This window comes from Gossypium raimondii, chromosome 12, assembly GCF_025698545.1.
Source record: "Gossypium raimondii isolate GPD5lz chromosome 12, ASM2569854v1, whole genome shotgun sequence".
Classification (NCBI taxonomy): Eukaryota; Viridiplantae; Streptophyta; class Magnoliopsida; order Malvales; family Malvaceae; genus Gossypium; species Gossypium raimondii.
Window position 1 is genome coordinate 45,824,139 of NC_068576.1, and position 24,016 is coordinate 45,848,154.

The following is a 24,016-nucleotide window of genomic DNA, read 5'->3' on the forward strand; positions in this document are numbered from 1 at the left end:
ATTTTCACGAACACAATATCCTAAATTTTCAAAACCTGCATCCAAAAGAGAATCTCTCTTCAACGAAACGGTCATACCTTTTTCCCTATAACCAAGTTGCCTCCGCTCCAAACGAGTTGACTTCGACTCCGTAACGGACGAGGGACGACCGGTTTCACCGGTCACTGTAGAATCTTCCAGAATATAAAGATTGTTGGTCCTTTTACCTTTTAACAAAACGAGAGCTCCACGAGACACCTTAATGTCACTCGACTCGATGTTGATTCTGTAACCTTTCGAGTCTAAAATACTCAAGGAGATGAGATTCTTTTGTAAATCAGGTACATACCTGACATCTGAGAGTGTTCTAATCATCTCATCGTGCATCCTAATTTTAACACTACCAATACCAATCGCCTTATTGGATGAATCGTTTCCCATGCACAGAACTCCACCTTCAATCGAACTGTATGTGGAGAACCATTTTTTATTAGGACACATGTGGAAAGAACATCTTAAATCTAGGATCCACTAAGACGTAAGCTCGGAGCTATCGCTCGTTGACATTAACAAAAAATCATCATCGTTTTCATTGGCCAAATTAGCACCAGCTGCATCTTCCTCATTACTCTCAGCAACCCTTTTATTTCGCGGTTTATAACAATATGCTTTGACGTGACCTAACTTCTTATAATAGCGGCACCTTTTGTCTCGCTTCTTTGATGCTACCAAAATAGAAGTTTCCCTATCTGCCTTGCTATCCGAACCAAACTCATTGTCAAATTTGTCTTTACTCAACAAATGACCCTTTACATCCTAGAACGAGAGTTTGTCTCTGCCATAAATCAAAGTCTTCCTGAAAGACTTGTATAAAGAGGGTAAAGAGCACAATAATAGCATAGCTTGATTTTCATCGTCAATCTTAACCTCAACATTCTTTAAATCATTCAAAAGAGCAATAAATTGACTAATGTGATCTCTAAAAAGCTCAACTTTGTTTATGTGAAATGTAAATTGATGTTGTTTCAACACTAAACGGTTAGTCAGAGACTTAGTTGCATAAAGAGTTTATAATCTTTTCCACAATGCGGATGAAGTTTTCTCCATCAATACCTTCTGCAATACCCTATTCGCAAGGCACCACTGGATTGTAGATAGGGCATTTTCATCAAGCTCTTCTCATTTTGTTTAGATTCTCAAGTTTTTTTTATCGATAACAACATTTTTCAATCTGGTCTGAACTAGAATTGTCATCATTCAAACTTGTCACAGATTGAAATTTGTGACACCATCAAACTTCTCAATATCAAACCTTATTGTTGTCATCTCAGAACGGACTGCTCTACGAAATTTGAACTTAGTTGCATAAAGAGTTTATAATCTTTTCCACAATGCGGATGAAGTTTTCTCCATCAATACCTTCTGCAATACCCTATTCGCAAAGCACCACTGGATTGTAGATAGGGCATTTTCATCAAGCTCTTCTCATTTTGTCTAGATTCTCAAGTTTTTTTTATCGATAACAACAATTTTCAATCTGGTCTGAACTAGAATTGTCATCATTCAAACTTGTCACAGATTGAAATTTGTGACACCATCAAACTTCTCAATATCAAACCTTATTGTTGTCATCTCTGAACGGACTGCTCTACGAAATTTGAACTAGCTCTAATACTACTTGTTGGGGATCGACCCGATTAAGCAACGAACAAGTAAAAAATAGTGAAAGAAATTGAGAAATTGAACACACAAATTTAACGTATGAAAACCCCCTCCAGAAATGATAAAAAACCACGAGCAAATATAATTTTACTATAATGACAAAAGAACGAACAGTACAAAAGATAGAGATAAAAATTAAACCCCGAAACCCAAAAACAAAGAACCCTCAAAACGTAAACACAAAAATTTTCAGAAGTGTTATGAGTTCTAATTTTTAATGGGTGTGTTTTCTAATGTTGTAAAAGAGCCTATTTATAGGCTAAATTCGTAGGTCAAATAAATTGTACTAATAAATACTACATTTTCTAGAAAGAAAACATATTTTGTTTAATTTAACTTGCAAGCAATCTCTTATTTTAAAACATATTTTGTTTGATTTAACTTGCAAGTAATCTCTTATTTTATCTAATAAGAATTTAGTTCACACAACTCTAACAAAAACTAAATCCATCCCTTTAGTAATAAAGAGATTAATTTGATCTAATCTTTCTAATATAAGGACTTCGTAACCCAATAACAACTTATTTAAATACAATTTATAGACTTTATGGATGGTTTCTGATGAATTTGATTTGAAAATTAACTAAATCAAGTTAATATATTTTTACTTTAGCTTTATTTCATAAAATTTTAGAATTTTATATTATTACATTATTTCTATAAATATCTTATATATTAATATTCTTTATCAGCAAAAAGAAACCTTTTTTAGTTTTGAAGATCCTTTTTCTAAATGGAAACACTAGGTGTGAGCAAAACTCGATTCGACTCGAAAAAATCAAAAAAAAATTCAAATTTTGAGTTAAACGAATCGAGTTATTCGAGTTATTCAAATCAACTCGAATTTTTTTTTTTCAAATTTCGAGTTCGAATCGAGTTTAGTTTTCAAATTCGAATAACTCGAATAATTCGAATATCAAACTATAATATTTTACATTTTTACCCCAAACTCCCAAACATTTTTACTCTTCCCTCAAAACTTTTACTCCTTCCCAGTTTCCCCTCAAAACTTTTACTCCCCCACCTCCCAACCCCCCAATCTACCCAAAATTCATTTCCCACCAAAATTTTACTCTCACATTTACTTTTTCTTATAATTTTACTCCCAAAAACCCTCAAAACCTTTTATTTTCCCCCAAAATTTTTACTCCCTCCCACTTTTCCCCTAAAACGTTTATTCCCTTCCCATCCCACCTCTCATCTAACCACAACCCTCCCCCCTCCAATTTTTTTTTAATATTTTCCCTCCAAAATTTTACTCCCCCCTATTTACTTTCCCTCAAACTTTTATTCCTCAAAACTTTTTATTTTTCCCTTAAACTTTTACTTCTCACCCTTTACTCTCAAATAAAAAATCAAAATTATCCAAAAAAAATCACTAAACATAAAAAGTAATAATTTTATTTATATCTACTATTTATATTATTAAATTAAATTTCACATTTTATATTATTTATATTATTGAATTGTTTAGTCATATTGAATATTTATATTAAAATTGAATTATTAATTATGCCATAAAATATTCGTGTTAAAATTTTATATTGGTATCAACTTCACATTTTATTTTTAAAATAACTTTTATTAAAAAATCATATTTTTACATTTAATATTTTTTAATTCCAAAATACATAGTGACAAGAATCAAGATAATTGAAAACTAAGCAAGCAAAGAAGCTAACCAATATATAAAAAATTAATAAATAAATTATGAGGTGATGAAAGTTAATAAAAAATTTGATTAAGGTGGACAAATTTTATTACGATGGGTGACAGTGGTTACAAGGACCCAAAATTATTTTTTAAAATTTAACTCGAACAATTATATTCGATTTGATTCGATTTGAATTCCATCTCACTCGCCTTGATTCGAGAAAACTTCAAATAAAGTTAGTATGATAAAATGAGATTCGAAAACTCGATTAACTCAAAAATTTTCGACTCGATTCGATCGAATGCTCACCCCTAGGAAACACTTTTCTTCTGAAAATATCGTGATTACTAAACAAAACTTGAAGCCACTTCATAAGACTAGTTTTGGAGGTTTGAGTAGGAAAAAAAAAAAACAGAACAGAAGAAAAGGTGTTCTTATTCATAAAGTTTTATTATAAAATCATATTAGTTTTTAATGTTAAGTGATTTCCATTATATTCCAATTGTTTCACTGACCCTCTTTATTTTCTGAGTTGGCGGATAAAATGAATATAAATAACTACAATTGTATTCCATGAATTCTAGACCCACCCTTTGAGGTTAACCGCAAAAATTATATACTTTCTTTTTAGACTAATCTCCCTAAGTTGTAATAACGATTTCAACAGAAAGATAAAACACAATAAATTACTTAATCATTTATATCAACAGATTTATTATTTTGTATAATTTCAAAACAAAATAATCATATACCCACCTAAAATAACCATTCTTTTTAATAATAAAATTGAAGATGAACATTTGGTTTGTTGAAATGATAGCTGTGCGGTGAAAATGGAATAAATATAAAATAGATATTGCGTTGATTAAATGAAATACAAATGTATAATATAACATTGTTTGGCTTACTAATATAATCATGTTATAGAATATATTAGGTATAAATTTTAAAAAATACTTTTTATTTATAAAATTAAATTCTTTGTTGTTTTAATTTATTAAATAAAAATACATTTCTAAAGATAATTTTTAATTTATTTAAAATTAATATTTATTAATATTAAACACTTCAAATAAAAAATACTTTTAAGTATTGAAAGAAAGAAAAAGAAAACCAAAAAGATTTCTCAGTAGATAAGAAGAGATCATTAGTCTCAGAATATTTTTAAACTATTCCTTGATGCCTTAAATAGGCCATCCGTTGGGTGGAGTAATGAATGGCAATGCAAGCCCCGCCTGTAATAAGCACCTATACGGTGAAAGCTGTAATGGGCAAAACAATGAACCAAACAATTGAAAAAATTGTTTGCCCAACACCACATAAAAATGATTCCTACATCTGAAACTTCATTACTTATCTTTTCTTTCTTTTGTAATATGAATCAGTAAAGATCAAAATTATTTTTAATGAAATAATTTCATTATAAATATATAATATTAATACAAAAAACAATTTCTTAATAACAAAACAAACTACAGACAAGTCATTGCTTCAATGGCACGCGATGAAAGTAGACACCAAATAAAAAATTCAAATCAATTACTTTCCACATCCCCCTAAAATTGGGCTAAAAAATATATGAAACAAGCTTTTGATATCACTTTTGTGAAAGATCAGACCTAATTCGACCCAACCTGACCCGACCTGATTGGGACCATATACCCTTTAACCAACTTTTTCCCAGTGTAACTTGTGCTATAAGTTATTCTTTTACTTATAAGGTTTCAACAATATTCTAATCCTTTACAAGGTATTCTTGAAGAAACAACAATGGCGAAACTAGCTAACCAAAGAGAGATCATTACAAACAAACTACACTTGAAAAAATTAGCCCTGTTAAGACCTAGAGAAAACCTTACCTTCATGTTCACGGATCAGTGTTGGAATACGTAACTTGGATTAACATGACATACAAAGATTAATAACTCCATCCCAAGTGTACAGATTGGAGAGAGCCCTTCCCTTCAAGTTCAAGGGGCCTCCAACAACTTCCATATTTGAAGTCCTACAAACTGAGAGAAGCCTTCCAGAAGTACTGAGCTATGCTTTTTGAATTTCATTGTTGAAATGATTTCGTCACGCCCACGTATCTCAAAGGCAAACAATAGATATCTACTTGCGGATGCAAATCCACAATCAATATATTTCGCTGTTGCAAGACAAACAAAAATCAAACAAACGGATCTGGGAATTATTAGATGTCGAAGGATAAGTAAATGGCAAATTCAAACATGCAAGGAATCCCACCCAACATTCAAGCTAAAGAGCAAAAAGATCTATTCTGAATTTTTAAATTATTATGTAGGCACACAGAAATTGCATACATTATGTCCCTCAGGTCTTTTTATTGAAAATAAAACTATATTAATATATTCGTAATTATTTTGAAATATATAGTTTCAAAAAACAAAATACCCTTTTCTTTTGAACAAACAAAAAAAAATCAAAAACGAAACTGTCCAATAATTGTGCTTAGAGCAATTCACGCCTAATAGATTAGGATTTTATTCAATTAGGAACGTATCATAAAAAAAAAATTCCTGGTCGGGTCAATAAGATCATGAAAAGCATTTCGATTTATTTATCTCTTATTTTACACAGAATGGATTTGCCTCGACCAATACACGATTTTCTTTTAGTTTTTCTGGGATCGGGTCTTATATTAGGAGGCCTGGGAGTGGTATTACTTACCAATCCAATTTATTCTGCCTTTTCATTGGGATTGGTTCTTGTTTGTATATCCTTATTTTATATTCTCTCAAATTCTCATTTTGTAGGTACATGTTAAACACGGGTATTTTCAATCTTTTCCAAGATTTTCATGTCTCCAGGGGGTCCTTGGATGATCCAATCACTATACCCAATCTAGATATGCATTGGTCGAACGTAAGAATCAAACACGAGTATTTCAAGAAAAATGAAGAATCCAAGCAATATAAGCATATATTATACCTACATTAAGGCAGTACAACTCGGAATAATCCATTCCGTTACAGATATCACTGAACACATTCTTTTATTTTCTCTGCCCCTTACCTGGAAAAATCCAGTACAAATTAACCAGTTCCAAAGCAAAAGTGAAATGCCATTGATGTAGAGCTTCAACAACATAATCAATTGGTAAAGGAAAAGAATAGTCAAAAGGAAATTACCAGTTAGTACTCATATGAAAACTGCTACTCCTGCTTGGCGTAATAGTGGGGGGCTAACTCTGTCAACCAAAGGCCATCGATTATAGTTATATTGCGGATGTACTTATTAGTAGTTTTGACAAACTCGTTGAAAATAATGCAGTCCGCTTTTGTTCGGAATAACACAGATGTTGGATGGATCTGTACCACCTCACCACTTGCCAAAGCCCTGTCATTTGGTTAGGTAAATGTAAGCAACTTATAGCTCAGACCTCTTGAACAACTAAACAAACAATAAATGCTGATCTAATACGATCAAATGAGAATATAAAGCAAGGGAAGATCATGTAGGAAGATGAATGCATCCTTAAAAATGAAAACTCTAAAAGCTACTATCAAATCATATCCATACCTGTATGTTCCATCAGGTTGCTTCAAAGCTGCATTGAGGAAAAAAGCAGCAGCAAGGCATCTGCGGAACTGAAGTGTGTCGTCTCCACAAGAAGAAATGCGAAGGCCTATTTGTTCAACAAGTCGGCGGATTTGACTGCAATGAAGCAACTAATAGACTTAGCGAGGCATACTTACAAATTTTTGGAGATATATTTCCAAGACTCTTGTTTACAGAAGGGTTTTAATGAGTGCAAAATAAGAGAGAGTCCCAACAAACTAAATACGGGCATGTGTGTATCCAACCTGTGGATGTCACGAGCATGCCGCAAAGAACGGCTATTGATAAAGTTTTCCTTGCACCACTTTCTCATAACTTTTTCAGCCTTATCTTTGCCAACCTCGGACTTTCTCTTCTCCAATAACTCAATAGACGTTCGATAAACATTAATCAAAGTGAGATGGTCTCCCTCGGAACTTGCAAAGCATTTCTTTGCAGTTCTTGCCTGTCCAATAGGAAAAAAAGGATTTCATGTGTTTTCATCATTAACCAGTAGAAAAGAACATAGAACTAAATCAAAACATTTAAGTCCACGTGCATAACAAGGATAGAAGTTTGTAGCAGACAATATAATACCTCATCCAACTTCTCACGTGGCTCATAAAAAATAGATTCTACTGAAAGCATTGCAACAGCAATTAACATTTCATCCAGGCACTTGAACTGGCTAGCTAGGATGAGAGCTTTAGAATGAACAGGATCTAATGGGAGCCGAGCCATTTGACGACCAACTGGATCTGACAGTTTGAATTCATCAGTTAAAGCACCTAGCAAGAGCAACTCCTCCAATGACTTTTTAATAGCTGTCCTGTTCAAATGCAAAAAAGAGTCGTTCACCATTATACACCATATAACAAAAGGGAATACCAAGCAGTAATTAAAAAGTTCACTTTATCCAAATTTGTTCAATATTAAGCCGTGATCAAAATCAGGTAGATGATTTTATCACACAATCAATGTTCTATGATCTGCCAAAGATGATAATATAAAGCAAAAGAGATCTACACAATTAGCTAAAATTAACCTAATCAAATTCCATCAATGTTCAAGGATCAAGAAATAACTAGAAAAAAAATTGCATAGATGCACAAATAAATTAAGGAAAGCCTCTAAAGAAATTCACCTTGAGGGTTTCTCTATGAAGTCAAACCCAAATATATCATCGACACCCAGGGCCTTGAGCTGCAAAATGACATTCGAGAGGTTGCAACGCTTAATCTCTGGCTTGGTTGAATCCTCAAGCTTTTCAAACTCGCTCTCAGGATAGAGACGGAAACACTTCCCAGGTCCTTCACGCCCTGCACGTCCACTAGAGCAAGAAAGAATATATCATTATTTTAAAAAAGAACTTCCATCTTAACCATCTCATTTGCCAAGTACCTTCAATTATAAACATAAGAGAGAGGGCCATACAAAATAGGTAAAACACAAACAAAATTGAAATGCAGGTCACTTAAGAAGCATAAAATAGAATGACACAGTTTAAGGCAAAATGCCAGCAACAAATACTCCCCCAACCCTTCTTGAAAACCACTCAATAAACTGAGATCAATAAAAAGTTAAATGTAAAAGAAAAATGTTTATCATTCATCCCCTACCTTCTCTGTATTGCTTGTGCTTTTGAGGTTGGAACAATAATCAATGATTCCATCCCCTTGACTGGATCATAAGAACGTGCTTTTACAACTCCAGGATCTACGACATACTTAATTCCAGGTATCGTCACGGATGTCTCAGCAATATTAGTTGCTAGTATAACCTAAACATAACAATGCATTGACATGATTAACTGATCGTCTGAATGAAGGTTTCATCAAATTTTATTTGACAAACTAAAACAATAAAGCAGAAATAAATAAAATAGATGTCAACCAACAAAAAATGGTCTACAAGACTAAATTTATTATTCAAGTTAAAGACATCTTTAAGGTAAAGTTGTATCATACTGTAAACATAAAAGCAGTAATACAAGTATGATCAACATGGATTGCATTTAGAGAATATAAGCCCTTGCCACCCTATTCTCGTTTTAACATTAAGAGTAATCAGATAAATCATGATTTCAGCAATGTAAGGACATTACATTGCACATAATTCTCATTCTGGCAACATCATAAACTGTGTATTTCTTACATTAATTACTATATCAAAGATCACCAGTTTATACACATTATTAAATAAATTTATGAAGCTACCTTACGAAATCCTGCAGGAGCAGGTGCAAAAACTTGCATTTGTTGTTCTGAAGGGAGGGATGAGAATATAGTAACTGTTTTCATCTTCCGCTTATCTTCAGGTAACCGTTGTAAATTCTCATGGATTTGTTTTTCAACCGATTCAATCTCTTCTTGCCCAGTCAAAAACACAAGAATGTCACCAGGAGCCTCCTCCGAGTGAATCTAATAAAGTGTAGGTACACATCAGGATCCATATGGTCAATATTTTACAAAAGTATTCCAATGGCATTTTTTAGGAAAAGGCACTCCCCACAAATCATAAAAGTGTATACAGGTATACCTTCAACATATAACTACAAAAAAAAATATAATAAACAAATGATTCTGGTAATGAGAAACACACTGTCATTGTCATAAAACTTTGAACCCCAGAACCAGTGCAAAGATAAAATAAAAAATGAAGACAACTAAAAGAGCACTGCCAACAAACCTGGAAGATGGTGACAATAGCAGAATCTAGATAATCAGTCTGGGGATCGACAGAATAGAATAAATCAACTGGAAATTGTCGTCCTAGAACACGAACAGCTTTTGCACCACCAAAGTATTTAGAGAAAACATGTGCATCCAAGCTGGCAGACATGATGATTAATTTCAAAGGTGACAAATTCCTCCCCTGGCATTGCTTTAAAACACCAATGCAGGGATCAGCATTTTCTTTCTCCAAGATTGCACCATTGCTTGCCCTCTTATGACCAACACTAGTTTGATCTTTTATATGGTTGGACCTCACATTTTGTACCCTTTTAAGCAAACCCAACAATACATCCGTGTGGACAGTTCTTTCATGAGCTTCATCAACAACTATCACTGAATACCTAGAGAGATACGGATCCAATAATGCCTCCCTGAAAGAGCAAAAAACAAAAAAATTATAAAACCAGCTAAACATCAGCTCCAGCATAACCAAACAATATAAAACAAGATGTCTTTAACAAAAGAAGATTACCTAAGAAGTAATCCATCAGTCATGTACTTGATCCTCGTTGAGCTTGAGGTGACATCCTCAAACCTAATTGAATACCCAACTTTTTGTCCCAACTCAACACCACATTCTTCGGCTACCCTTTTTGCAACTGTGACCGCAGCAACACGCCTCGGCTGCGTTACCCCAATAGTTTTCCCATCATGGCAGAACCCAGAATCAAATAAATACTGAGGTATCTCTACATAGAAATATAACAGCCTATAAATATCACAACATTATCAATTGCAGTTAAAAATAAAAACCCAAAGAATAGTATTACTCACGGGTTGTTTTCCCACTTCCAGTTTCTCCAACAATGATTAAGACATCATTTTCTTGAACCACCTCAACAAGTCTTCTCTCAACTACAATAAAAAGGATCAACCTTTGTATTTTTAAATAGAAAAGGCATAAAATTAAAAGTAATTTATCCAAGGAAGAGACTGTAGGAATATAACAAACCTGAAGCAATAGGAAGCGACTTCCGATGCTCTAAAATCTTTTGTCTCCTGCAAATTAAAAGTAATTATTAGATTCAAATTCCAATTTTTAGAAAAAGAGACAGAGAGTGAAGAATGAACCCGGCAAAGAAATTGGGTTTGTTGTTATTATTTCGGTTGTGCTTAAAAGAGATGTTGCCGTTGGGTTGTTGGGATTCCACCACTGATGGCATCTTTGCTCTGTAAGAGAAAAGGTAAAACTACTTGAGACTCAAAACTAGGGGTGCGCAATCAGTTGATTCAGTTCAGAAAAATAGAAAACCAACTTAACTGATTATAAAGCGAACCAAATTTGCATAAAAACCGAGGAAACCGACCAACCATTTTTTCGGTTAGTTTGGTTATGAAACCAACCAAACCAATTTTTTCTTTTACAAAACAAAGCCAGAGAAGCAATAACAACTGTAATAAAAATATTAGAGCTCCACTGAAAGCTCAATACTCTAATACAATTCATATTGACTAATAAAATGAATATGACCAGAATGCCAGGCATCAAGAAAATAAAATCCATCATAAAGTCAACATAAAAAGAAAAAGGGAAAAAAAAAGTAGACAAGGTAGTTAAAGCATACAAATTTAGACTATATAAACCGAAAACATGAATTTTGAGACAAATTAGTGACTGAAAAACCACAAAGGTCAACCTTGTGGTCTGTTTCATTGACAACTTTTCATAATGGGGTGGGCAGGCATGCCAAAGAAAGATGTGATTCATCGAGAACAGTTAGACTTCATTTTGCAATATTGAATCATAGGCCCAAATAACATGAAACCAAAGGCATTCATATGGAGCAAAACTAAAACAAGTAAAGTCAAGAGATTGATGATCGATACTGAATTTGTGAAGCAATTTTTCAAACTTACAAAAACAATAACCTTATAGAAGCTTTAAATTTAAGTGAAGCTGGGTGATATGTCAGTCGCAAACTTTTCTAGAGGGAAACCCTATCCCCAAAGTTGGTGGAAAATATGAGAAAACCAGTGCAACTCAAGTAAACGCATGGATGACCTTAAAACTTTGAAGTTATAACTTTCTTCTTGCAAGCGAAACAAAGTAGGAATGGCAGTGGGTCAGATTTCTGCATTTTCTGGATTATCCGAATCCTAAAATATCCGAATATCATTATCCAAATCCGCATCCAAATTAAATATCATTATCTGCTGGATATCCAAATCCAGAAAAAATCCAAATCCAAATCCAAATATGCTAAAATTGAAGTTTTAAAAATAATATAAAATCAAAAAAAAAAAATTATTCATAATTAAAAATAAATAAATGCCAAAAACTAACAAAAGTTAAATTAACAAAATAAGTGTTGATTGTTGAAACACATTAAAAGCAAACTCAAACCTGCTCTTGCCACATAATTTGTTGAAACTTTTAAATTACCATCAACACTACAAGCAGGCTTCTCGATACATTGTACTTAGCCACTTAAAAGACAATTACTAGCAACCACCAATACATTCAGTTATCAAATTAACAGAATAAATTATCAAAATTCTACTGATAGTACATATAAACTCATCTCATTCAACAAAAGCTACAAACATGTTGGCGTTACTTCCAATCATCGCATTTCTTTATCATTCTTCACACTTCCTCCATTTTTTAATACAACCCTTTAAAATGTTCCTTTCAAATTTAATCCCACCACCAAAATCATTCAAACACAAGTGCGGCAACTATGTCTTAAATTACAAAAATCTTCAATTAATTTAAAAACAAACAAAATAACCCAGCAATTTGTAACCTTCAACTTCAAGAACATGAGACAATAATCCTACTTGGCATTGAACACAGAAAAAAAAAACATGGTAAATAAAACTAACCCTTCAAAGGAGAAGAGAGAAGAGTGCTCCAAAGAAACCGATAGGATAGGCAGTGGTGAGAGCAAAGGTGTGGCCGGTGGTTGGTAGTGAGAGAAAAGGCTGTAGTCGGTGGTGAGACTTGAGAGGCGCGCTGGGAAGTTTAGAGGTTAGGGCTTGGTATGTGAGTTTGTTTTGGGAATTTTAACTTTTTAACTTTTTTTTTTTTAACTTGTGCAAATGTTATCGGTTTATATCAAATTTTAAAATACAATTTTAAAAATTGAAATATATTTTAATTAAGATTTTTAAATTGGATTAGTGATAGAAATTGTTCATGTTATTAGTTTATATAATTCAATTAAATAAATTATTGAAAATATATATTTAAAAAATTAAAAAAATCAATTCAATTAATTTTTTATCTTAGTTTAAACAGTTCGTTCGAGTTTACATGTCAACTGATTTTATGCTTCTTTTCAGACCAATATCCCGGTTCAAACAATCATGACTCTAAATTTCTACATTTCTTACATTTGAAATTTAGTTATCTTACTTTTATTTTCAATAATTTAATAAATATACTTTTTGTATTTATAAATCTACTTTCAAATTATATATATCATGTAATATTTTAATTGAAAAGTTAACGATATTTATTATTTGAACTAATTAATTACATTATAAAATATAAATATCAATTTATATTAGAAATTAAAGTATAAAAATTAAAACTTAAATTTAAGCATATTAAAATTATCAAAATTAAAAATTAACTACTTTTATAAAACATAAATAATAATAAAAACATAATAAGTGTCATGTACCAACGTGAGGAAGATCCTATGAATCTTACTTTAATATATAAATATAAATAGAGCTTGAGTCTATCTATATATCAATTTAAAAAATTATTCATCAACTTGGTAGGTTTCATTATTAAACATAAGTTTAAAAATAAATTTGAAGATATAAGTTGAGAAGGACTCAAATCAACTGAAAAAATTAAATATAATGTGAATTGTAATTTATCTTAATTATACCATAATCTATCATAAAGTTAATTATACATTTAGGATATAAGGTCGGAAAAATATTTGGTATATTAGTGAAATTTAAAATTTCCACAATTAAGGTTGAATTGATGACAAATGAATATAAAGTATCATAAAAAATTTAAAAAAAAAAGACATGTGGAAATTTTATAACTTCACTTGTGGAGTTAAAAAATACACGTGTACCAAATACTTACCCTTAATATTAGATTATATATCATTAATCAAAAACTGTACATTATATATATAATGTTACATATCATTACTAATCTACCTTATATTATATAATGTTAATTGTATATGTCATAATCTATTGTAAAGTTAATTTTATGCTTGGAGTTAATGTTACGTGTCATTAATATAAATATGTATATTATAATAATGTAATTGTACATAGAGTTACATTTAATTACTAATCTACTTTAATTATATAATACTAGTTGTGTATATATATTATATAATATACCATAAAATCAATTACATGTTTAAGGTTTAGGTTGCATGTTATTAATAAAAGAATGCACAATGTAATATCATAATGGTATACTATTTTTTATAATATGTACTAAAATTAATTATGTCACATTACAAAATAAATTCATGTTATAATATTTATTTTAATTATATTAATATTAAATAAAAATTTTTATTTAAAATAATTTAACTAATTGAGTTGATTAAATAATAAAAGGGATAATTGAAAATCTAGAAATTTTGATGATTTTATTTTATTGTTCGATAGATTTACAATACAAAAGGATAAGATTTAATAGAAGATAGACATTAAAGAAAATATATTTTTTTGATAAAAAATAAACATATTTAAAATTATTATATTTACCATTAATAAATATATTTAATTTTAGAGATTTTTTTATTTTTTTATACTGAGGGAGTAATTGGGAATTAGCCTAGGCATTGAGACTATTCCGAAATGAGTCAAACCAGTGCCATTTTGAGAACGCGACGAGGGAGTCGTGAGAATAAGTGGGAGAGAATATCATGGGTCGTGGATCAAAGCCAGTGACCATTGCACAAAGAACGTCTCGTGGAGGTCAACAGATTAAATGAGGCTCATTTGACCAGCATGAATTGGCCTGACTCGTGGAACATATGAAGAAGCTCATCTACTTTAAGCCTTGGTGGCCTAGAGAAATATTTTAGTAAAACTAGAGTTACTAGAGTAATTTATGTAAACCTTAAGGAATAAAGATGTATATAATTTAAATCTCTTATAGCTCTCAATTGTAGATAAGCTCTAATCTTGACCGTTGGGTTTGAGAGAGCTCAAGTATAAATAAAGGTCTTCCCCCTTATTAGTATTCACTCAGTTGTAATCCTTCAAAGTAATATATACTTTTGAGAGCATTTACTCGAACACTTACTATGTGTCATTTTTCTATGACTTTTTATTCTTTCGTTACTCTTTTATCTTTAGGTTTGCTTCGTGCCTTAAAGAATTTATGTCGAGAATTCTTATCTTTCGAGTGTTAGCTGATCACCTCTCGATCCAATGCAAGAACGTCGAGGCCGAAAGAATCAACACTAATAACAACAATCAAACTAAACCAATTAGTGCGTGTCTACAAGTGCGACAGGTCAATTGTAATATTTATAGTGTTACAATGGAACACTGAGTATTCCAATGATCGAACCCAGAAGAGTTGTCGATTGAGCGAATTCTAGCAACAAACATGCAAATAAAGAGTCTAAACAACTACTCGCTAGATACTAAACTACGAAAAGCCATGAAATTGATAAAAATTAAACTAAATTACTATCTAATTAACAAAAAAAACAAATCATAAAGCATGCAAAGTTATAAAACTATCAAATACAAATAAATACAATAACAAAGAGTGACTGGTTGACTTTCGAATTAGGGATCTAAGTTGCTATTACTTCTAAATTGGCTCCATTTTACCTCTCGACCTCAATTTTATCAAGTTAGACAAATTAGTTTAGTTTATCTCTCGACCTCATCGACTAACCCGAGACTTATCAAATTAGTGCTCAATAAGATCTCCTATCGGTTTCAGTTATCTTTATTTTCCCTTAGGGGCCATCAATGTTAAGTTTTTAAGTCTATTTGTTTTAGTCCAGTCTTGTAATTTAGTTACTAAACCTAAAAATCAATTACCCAACATTTCCATCAACCCAAGCAGATCAATAAAACCCAAGCTTTCTTGCAATAACTTGGAGACAAAAACAATGGCAACAAGAAAAGTAAACAAGAATATTAAATGAGTGGTTTTTAATAGAGAAAATGTAATAAAGCTAAATGGAATTCGATTAATGGATTAGATTTTAACTACAAAAGAGTTTGAAGAACTAAATAAGCAAATTGATCCTAACTACAATAGTAACTAACTTAACTAACTACAAGAAACTAAGAAACACCATAAAAATAAGTAAGAAATAAAACCCTAGACTATGGAGAAGAAAACTGAACCCTAAAAGATGAAGAGAATAATCCTAAAAACCTAAAAATATGAAGTGTGTCTTTGTTTCAGTCAATTTGACCTATTTCAATAGAGTTTACGTACAAAAACATTGACTAAACTACCCCTAAATGCCTAATTTTGGTTGAAGGACATGTTGGATAAGGACTGCCTATGTGGTTATTTTTTGTCTCCCTTAACAGTGGTATCACAATACCCAGAACTTGGTATTGTAATATCATCTCCAGTCTTGAAATGAGGGTCCTTAGGAGTCTTGGGTATCGCGATACCCTATGGTCGATATTGCCATATCACTGTAGGTGGCTCGAGCTTCCTTGTTTCAACACTGTCAGGGGCATCACAACTTCCAGGCTTGGATAATGCGATACCCCTCTTCTTGGTGATGTTTTCACTCAATTTGGGCCACTGTGGGCTCCCTATATCATCCACCAACCTCGTTAGATGCCTCGAATGCCAATTAGTTATCTCGGGTCTCAAAATAGCATAAAATACATAGCAACCACTAATTTGTGCAAAGAATTGAAACTAAGTAAAAATATAACAAACAGATATAAATTGCTAGGAAATAAGCTCTTTAAACGTATTAGGAAGCCTAATTTAACATATCAAATTATGACAGATCATTATGTTAACTTAGACGGATTTAAATCTAAAAAATCGCCTAAGACCGTATAGTTTACTAAACTAAAGTTGTAACCCAAATAAGCATGTACTATGTCCCATTTCAGGGTATGGGATAGTTTACAAATTAAGAATTGTATTAAAGAAATGTGTTTAACAATGCATCTTCTTTCAAAATAATTATACATATATTCACTTAATTATAAAATTTTTCATTTTAGACATTCAAAAAAATTGTAATTTAAGTATTCGTGTTATTTAGTTCAATTATTTTGATCACTCCTATTATAATCACAAACAATAAACTAATGTAGCAATTAAAAATGTGGAGGATTTTTATTTTATTTAATATTATAAAATTAAATAAATATAAATATAAATATAAAATTTGAATTCATTATTAAATATTTAATATATTTATATATATTTTTGAATTTTTAGAACTAAGATCAAATTGAAACCATTTGTAAATTTTGAATATTATTTTTTAAAATTATGATTAAATTGATATAATATGTAAAAATTGAAGATTAAATTTATTATTATATCGACTTTTTTAATTTCTATTATATTGGATTTTTAATTACCACATCAAATTGCCGTTTATAATTTTAACAGAGTAACAAAATGACCGAATTATATAACGTGATGCTTAAATTGTAAACTTTTCATTTCAGATACTTGAAAAAAAAGTTAACTAACTATGGAATTTACCCTTATATATATAAATGATCCTATCATATTGAAAACATTTTATATTTATGTAACTTGTTATGTTAATAATTTATATTATATAAACTTTAACATGTTTGTATGTTTGTATATTCAAACCGTACTTATGTATCTTTTTCATGTTTCGTATCTCATCAAACATTGCTAAATCTGATAATAACAATAATAATTATAATGATAAGAATAACTTAATTTTTATTTATTGATATTATAACTATCAAGGGAGGGAAAAAAACAAATAATAGGATATTGTTCAAACACCATTAAACCTAGAATCAAGCACAACATATAGTATTACGATTAGCTCTTCTCCGAAAATGAACCAAAAACTTGCACTCTTCATTTTCTAAAACGGTTCTTATTTGACACACAATTGGGAATCGGTTTTCTGAATACATGAAAATACTTTTTACAAAAAATATTAAACCTACTCATGTTGAAGACATACCTATATCTGACAAATTCGAGCAACATAGATTGCATCGGTTGCCTTGCCTGAATATCATCATCAGCAACCAGTGAAATTCATTCTCAAAAGCTTCGGGGTTTCGAGAAGAATGTGAAAAACAAGGATCCTGCATGTATTCTGATGCCATTGGAATCTTAAAGCAGTGCCTGTGATGCATGTTAGATTAGCTTTATAAACTAGAAGACTGCATTTGGCTTGTCAAATTTATCACCGTTGTCGCCATAAACACTTGCTGAGAAGGAAATCCTGTATTTAAACCGGCCAGAAAAGCCTTTGAATCCAACAAGCATCATCAAAGCACAACATCAACTGAAGTACGATTGTACATTTATTACTACACTTCCTGCAGATGCCTGGTTGGCTGCTCGATTACTTCCAAAGTTCTTTCGATTTGACTCCCTCGCAATTCTTGATCCGAACTGACCAACCAAATCAAAATAACTTTGAAGTCAAGTTACAAGAAACATATCATCTCAAATATCAAACAACTCGTCTAAGAAGGCATTGCGATAACATATGATAGAACTCATTTCTTAATCAATTTTTATGCTAAGGGATATATAGCATTGCCCTGTAAACAGTTAATTCTTTTAACAAGAAGAACAATATAAAGTTCTTGTAAAGTTAAACGCTTATACCGAAAAACATAAAATAACCCAAAAAGGAAAATAGTAAGTAAAGCAAAAAAAAATAAAAAGGAAAGAAAAGAAGGAACATGGACCTGAATTGCTCTCTTGGGAAGAATTGCAGCATTATGCAAACCAAGCATATGCGCGACCTAAAAAGAGGCATACGAAACAGTATCAGTTTTAATCTCCAAAACTAGAACCGTGCAGAGCAAAGACAATCTAACCTGACTGCAATCACTAAATTTGACAAAAGTGAAAAAAACCAATTGACTTAAAGGAAAATGTAAACTAAAGAAATATGCTGACCTCTCTCAGAATCTTCTTATCACCTTTTCCACTTGGTTGATCAAGATCGGCAACCTCCCAAAGAGGAATATCCAAAAGCGTCCTAATAATGTCTTCATCTAAGAACGGAAATCTGGCCTAGTAAAGAACACAATTAAAGAGTTAAGATAAAAAGCAATAGGCACCACTTAGACAACGAGAAAAAGCCATTAGCACTACCTCCTTTCCAGTATCGGCAATACATCTATCATCTCTTCCTAGATTTCTTTTCCAAATTCTCTGCATGTCCAATTTCATTTCCTTGTGTAGCCCAAGCCAACTATTGGCAGAGAAGTAATTTCACTTAATATGTAAAGATATAAACCACCGTGAAATTAGAGATTAATATAAAGACACCATACAGACCTATCATGCCTATACTTTGTCTTGTGCCGACCATATCCGGCACATTGCTCATCTGCACCAGAACCAACAAGCAGAATTCTGGCCCTTGATGTGTAATTGACACGTTTATCTTCATCAGTCTCATTATTACTCTCTTTGCATATCCAACCTTCACCACGAGCAGCAAGCCACAAAGCTATTCCTATATTCAGATCCTGGAAGTTCAAATGCAACATGGGATTCAATAGTAAGGGTTTAGAACATTTACAAGCATTGTCTTCCACTTTCGCTGAAAATACAACATTATGTTTTGATATCAAACAACAGAAGAAAACTAGATAATTAAGTGCTTCAGTGGAAGCTAGCAATCAATAAGATCATGGAATAAAATGAGTACCATGTACGTATTGGCAGGATTAATAAGCGACAAGACACGCTTTGTTTCCCATGTCAACTTTGACAAATCAGCATCGATATGAACAAGTCTCCACCTGTATTAAGGAACAAAATTAAAAATTTTGACGCTTAGATAAACATCGATTATCATGACAGACATCAGTTGCAACTTTGAAGGAAGCTTAACACTGAACCTTCTCAAAGGTGCAACCCTTCTAAGTTCCTTAAGTCCTATTTTTGCACTGACTCTATCAGGAGCAGACTCACCATCAAAGCTCACATTAAGGAGATCAATCTCATCTGCCAAGAGACATTGGAAGGCAATTGCATCAGATAAAGGACTGACCAATATATTTCAGTTTACTCAATAATAATGACACTTCAGTGCCACACAAGAGAGGTAGTTTGCATCCCATATCTAGCTTTTAAACTCCTTTAATCACTTTTTTGTGTCTAAAAAAAGTGAATGGGGTATACTAGTAGCTTAGACCAGAGTTGAGAATAACCCCACCTCGAGTGTCACGCTTGACACTAACCAACATTGTACAAGTTTGTTTGTCATACATGAAAGACCACTAAATTTTATTGCATCACAAAAATTTCCTCATAAGAAATATGATGTAATTAGTACCAAATGGTAAATAGTATCTATCCCTTGAACAACAGATTATACATTGGCTGGCTAGATTTCCGGTTCAAGGCACATGGATAGGTTCAAAATTGACCATTTTATACTCTCGATGACTGGATAAACTGTCATTTTGTTGACTTCTCATGCCATTAAAGGAGTAAAAAAAAGGATAAGAAATATGCAAATTTTAGGTGTTCAAATAGTTGTCTATAACATTTTCTTGGTTAAATGCAATAAAAGGGAAAAAAGAAAACACGGGTGTTAAGAACTTCTCAATTTTCCAGAGTGAAGCTTTGAACAAGACAACTTTAACATGCAAAATACAAATGGGATAGAGTGAGAAATAAATTATATACTTCCAGCAAGTTAAATTACAAGAAATAAACACATAAAGAGATAGATAGCAATACTTACAATTAGGATCTAAGCATTGATCCAACAATGCAGCAATAATCATAGAATCTAATCCACCAGAAAAGAGAACAGCCACGGGAACAGTTTCTTTTAGGGCCTACACATCCATTTATGCAAAAAACAATTTAACAAATCTGAAATACAATTACAGCTCTAACCACTAGGATAAAGCCTATTCAAGATTCAACAATCTGGGCAATAGACCAAATGTTTAGTCTTAAATTGAACTTATAATAAAGAAATGAAGAATTAAACCATCGCATCTTTCCCTAACATGTAATAACAGCAATTATAATTCAGTTCAATAAATTAGACCTGATAAATATTATACAGTGATATGCGCCGCAACATTGATTCCCTCAAAGCTGTCAACACATTCTGCGCCAAAACTGAAGCACAAATAGGTCCCATTCAATAAAAATAAAGGTTAAACAATAACATATCATCATGAAATTTTTAAATCAATAAACCAAATCAGAAAATTCTTTCAGTGATAAGAAAGGAACAAGACCACAAAACCGTACTACCTAAAATTTCCAAACTCTTACAATTCCATAATAAGACCCATGCTTATGCATGATTTTTTTTCAAGAGCAACATACCTGAAGAAGACGAATTTATGTCAAGTTCAGCACTCGAAGTCCTAGAATGGGAAAAATTCAACTCTGCAGGTTTGGGTTCGATGGAAACTCTTTCCCATTTGATCAGTTCTTTCAGCATAGCATTGGTCCATTCATGTTTCTTGATTTCACTATGAAAACTCCCATCTGATTTTTTCACATCTACAGACATACTGTATATCCCACACGAAAGCTCTTCCCAAAATTTGATGCCACTACTCCCATTTTCAACTTCAAAGCCTACAACGGAGTGAGATTATTCCATACAATTCAAATTGAATTGAAAGATCGTTCATAGATGCATTGCATACAATAGATAAAAAAGTACCATATTTAGAGTAGCTCAAAAGGATTAACAGTGAATCAATTACATACTGGAATCTTGTAGCCTTGACGAAGTAGGTGACACAGATGAAAGCAGAAAACGAGGATCCTCCATGGTGGGCCAGTGAACAAGAAGACTTCTCCTACCAAACGCATCTCGACCAAACCACAGGGTTTTCGAACTTTCCTGTGACAAATAAGTAAAAATTAGTAACAGATTGCCTGAAGAAAATATAAATTTTACCAAATTAAACAAAGACACACAGTGACTTACCACTAGGGGTTACCTGCCAGTAAATGATAGCCCATGGTCCTTTTATAACTGAAAGAACATCAACAATAGAACCTTTCGCTTGTCCATTAAAATCACAAGTTGTCCTATGTTCCTGGGAACGGCAGGAACAGCAGTTTCCCAGAGATTGCATAAGACTTTCAGTATCATTTTTGTGAATACCAACCTCAATTCCTCCAAATATTTCACCTTTAATCATACAACAAGAAAAGAACACAAAGCAATGGGATTATTCACTGCCTTACAAAACAAAGAAGCATAAACTGAAATTTTTTTCTGAATTTCTGATAGCAAAAGAAACAAAACCCAAAAATCTAATCGGAAGAAATTAACAAATTTTACCATTGTAAACAAGAACGTTCCTTGAAGAATCCATCAATGGCTGACAAACAGGAGACACTCCCCTTAACTGCAACGTAGCACCGAGAAAAACAAATTCAGCAAAAGATTCAGGCATGTCCGAACCATTGTCTAGGACGTGAGATTCCTCGTTAAAAGAAGAAACCCGATAGTTAGTAGAATTTGAAGAGTTAGAATGAAGAGGAAGAAGAAGCTTCATGGTGCCCAAGCTATCGGGGCCACGTCTTTGTAAAGCAGCTTTAAGATCATCTACAGAAAAAACCAGATGTGATTTAGAGGATGAAGATATGGAATCGAGATTTAGAGACGATAAGCAGATGCGAATGCCAGAGACAAGTAAAGCGATTCCGCACATCTTGTTACCGGCGGCAGCTCTCTCTCGATTTCTCAGTGTTTTAACTGTTCCATTTAGGGTTTTGACTTTCAACCTCGCTAACTATATTTTAAAGTTCGACTCTTAAAAAAAAAAAGTTAAAATATGTTGTTAGTACCATAAAATTTAAGATTTAATTTTTATATTTTAATCTATTCATTATTTTCGTTTGTAACTTTGTCAAAATGTTTTAATTTAAGATATTTATTTTCCATCAACCGAAGAAAATTTAATTAAAATTTTAAAAGAAAATTTAATTAAAATGATTGAATTGAAAATTTCAAATAAAAATGTATGAAATATAAAAATTAAATCTCAAATTTTATAAAAAATATGGCATATTTAAAAAAATGAAGTTCATCCCAAACAATGATTAGAGCAACATTTTAATTTTGGAATATGATACTTTTATGAAATTAAGGGTGAGTTTGGAAACAAGGGTGAGTTTGCAATGTCAAGATTAATGATGAATACACTTCTAGATTTAAAAGGATTAGAATGTGAATTTAGAATCGAAATTCAAATATATACTATTTAGTTATAATTAAATTTATTATTTATCTTAAATCGTATAGATTAAAATTATGTTGCACTAAAACTATGATTTAAAAACAAATTATTAAAAATTTTGTTTTTAAGTTTACAACTACTATTGTCCTAATTTTCACTGTGTAAGAAATCAAATTATTATACAGTATAAATGAATTAAAATGAAAAGAAATAATTAAAGTCAGACTATTTTAGACAAACTAATCAAATTAAAGCTCATAGTAATATTCAAAAACTCTCAAATTTTAACTACATACAGTTAATCTAAATTCTCAAAATTCAGAACCTCCACCTTTATCAACTAAATCAAGTCCTCAATAGAAAAAACTTTTTTTATAATGACACAAGCTTAACAAAGAAACAAATGAAAGTTGAAAGTAATCTCGTTGAGCTATCCATATTAGATTTATATTAAATTATAATACGAAAACTTACATTTAATTTATATTAAATTATAACACTCGAGGAAAATATATAAAAGTATATTTATAAAACCAGAATTCTTAGAATGATAAAATTAAAATTTGAAATGTTTTTCAAATGTCATATTTTTAGTTTTTTTGTTTTAATAAAATAAAAGATATTTAATAATAACATAATGTACCCCACCGTCAGTGGAATTGCTCTCACAATAACATAATTTTCCTATTCTTCTACCTACAATTTAAGGGTGAGTAAAATTTAATTTGATTCAAAAATTCGATAAAAATTTACGATAAATTTGAATAAAAAATTAAAATGTTCAGTTTAATTGAATATAAATTACACAATTCAAGTTATCGATAATCCAAATAAAAAAAGACAAAACTACGTTCTTTTGATAAATGTTTACATTTTCTAAAGTTAAAAGTCAAAACTATTAAGTTAAAAAATAAAATTACGTCGTTTTGATAAATATTTATACATTAAGTTAAAAGTAAAACTATTATATTGTTTATGTAGTTAAATAATCTTGTACTTCGTCTAT

General features: G+C 31.4%; 2 protein-coding genes across 11 annotated transcripts; both read right to left on the reverse strand.

Moving 5' to 3' along the window:
- Window positions 1–4,752: 4,752 nt before the first annotated feature.
- Window positions 4,753–12,670, reverse strand: LOC105764460 (pre-mRNA-splicing factor ATP-dependent RNA helicase DEAH10). 9 transcript variants are annotated; one of them, XR_001124646.2, is made up of 15 exons: window positions 12,478–12,670; window positions 10,723–10,821; window positions 10,604–10,650; window positions 10,426–10,506; window positions 10,124–10,340; window positions 9,605–10,022; window positions 9,133–9,336; window positions 8,536–8,696; window positions 8,061–8,246; window positions 7,514–7,745; window positions 7,183–7,382; window positions 6,899–7,033; window positions 6,508–6,715; window positions 6,312–6,391; window positions 4,753–5,504 (listed from the first exon to the last, which is right to left on the reverse strand). XR_001124646.2 is itself a non-coding variant. In XM_012583037.2 (14 exons), exons 2-13 carry the CDS (start codon window positions 10,812–10,814, stop codon window positions 6,532–6,534), a joined length of 2,157 nt encoding a protein of 718 aa, XP_012438491.1. In that variant the 5' UTR covers window positions 10,815–10,821; window positions 12,478–12,670; the 3' UTR covers window positions 4,753–5,504; window positions 6,508–6,531. The 9 variants fall into 9 exon arrangements, 3 of the variants coding, with proteins under 3 accessions (XP_012438491.1, XP_052481320.1, XP_052481319.1); XR_001124645.2 differs by having other exon boundaries at window positions 6,308–6,391; XR_008191940.1 differs by having other exon boundaries at window positions 4,753–5,539; window positions 6,308–6,391.
- Window positions 12,671–17,641: 4,971 nt separating this feature from the next.
- On the reverse strand, window positions 17,642–22,560 carry LOC105764463 (uncharacterized). 2 transcript variants are annotated; one of them, XM_012583040.2, is made up of 14 exons: window positions 22,481–22,560; window positions 22,110–22,376; window positions 21,763–21,956; window positions 21,527–21,662; window positions 21,134–21,391; window positions 20,847–20,920; window positions 20,532–20,628; window positions 19,681–19,786; window positions 19,488–19,581; window positions 19,112–19,305; window positions 18,926–19,025; window positions 18,728–18,844; window positions 18,514–18,570; window positions 17,642–18,211 (listed from the first exon to the last, which is right to left on the reverse strand). In XM_012583040.2, exons 2-14 carry the CDS (start codon window positions 22,324–22,326, stop codon window positions 18,098–18,100), a joined length of 1,758 nt encoding a protein of 585 aa, XP_012438494.1. In that variant the 5' UTR covers window positions 22,327–22,376; window positions 22,481–22,560; the 3' UTR covers window positions 17,642–18,097. The 2 variants fall into 2 exon arrangements, with proteins under 2 accessions (XP_012438494.1, XP_012438493.1); XM_012583039.2 differs by having other exon boundaries at window positions 22,110–22,553.
- Between the last annotated feature and the right edge of the window lie 1,456 nt (window positions 22,561–24,016).

What these genes read in the sequence shown, in the direction of transcription:
- LOC105764460 (XM_012583037.2), bottom strand. Translation starts at nt 10,814, where the DNA reads ATGCCATCAGTGGTGGAATCCCAACAACCCAACGGCAACATCTCTTTT. An exon ending in AAACCCAATTTCTTTGCCGG is followed by an intron (nt 10,651 to 10,722) that starts GTTCATTCTTCA and finishes TTTAATTTGCAG; the next exon opens with GAGACAAAAGATTTTAGAGC. An exon ending in CACGTGAGAAGTTGGATGAG is followed by an intron (nt 7,383 to 7,513) that starts GTATTATATTGT and finishes CCTATTGGACAG; the next exon opens with GCAAGAACTGCAAAGAAATG.
- LOC105764463 (XM_012583039.2), bottom strand. Translation starts at nt 22,482, where the DNA reads ATGTGCGGAATCGCTTTACTTGTCTCTGGCATTCGCATCTGCTTATCG. An exon ending in CATAAATTCGTCTTCTTCAG is followed by an intron (nt 20,921 to 21,133) that starts GTATGTTGCTCT and finishes TTTGTGCTTCAG; the next exon opens with TTTTGGCGCAGAATGTGTTG. An exon ending in TTCCCAAGAGAGCAATTCAG is followed by an intron (nt 18,212 to 18,513) that starts GTCCATGTTCCT and finishes TTGGTTGGTCAG; the next exon opens with TTCGGATCAAGAATTGCGAG.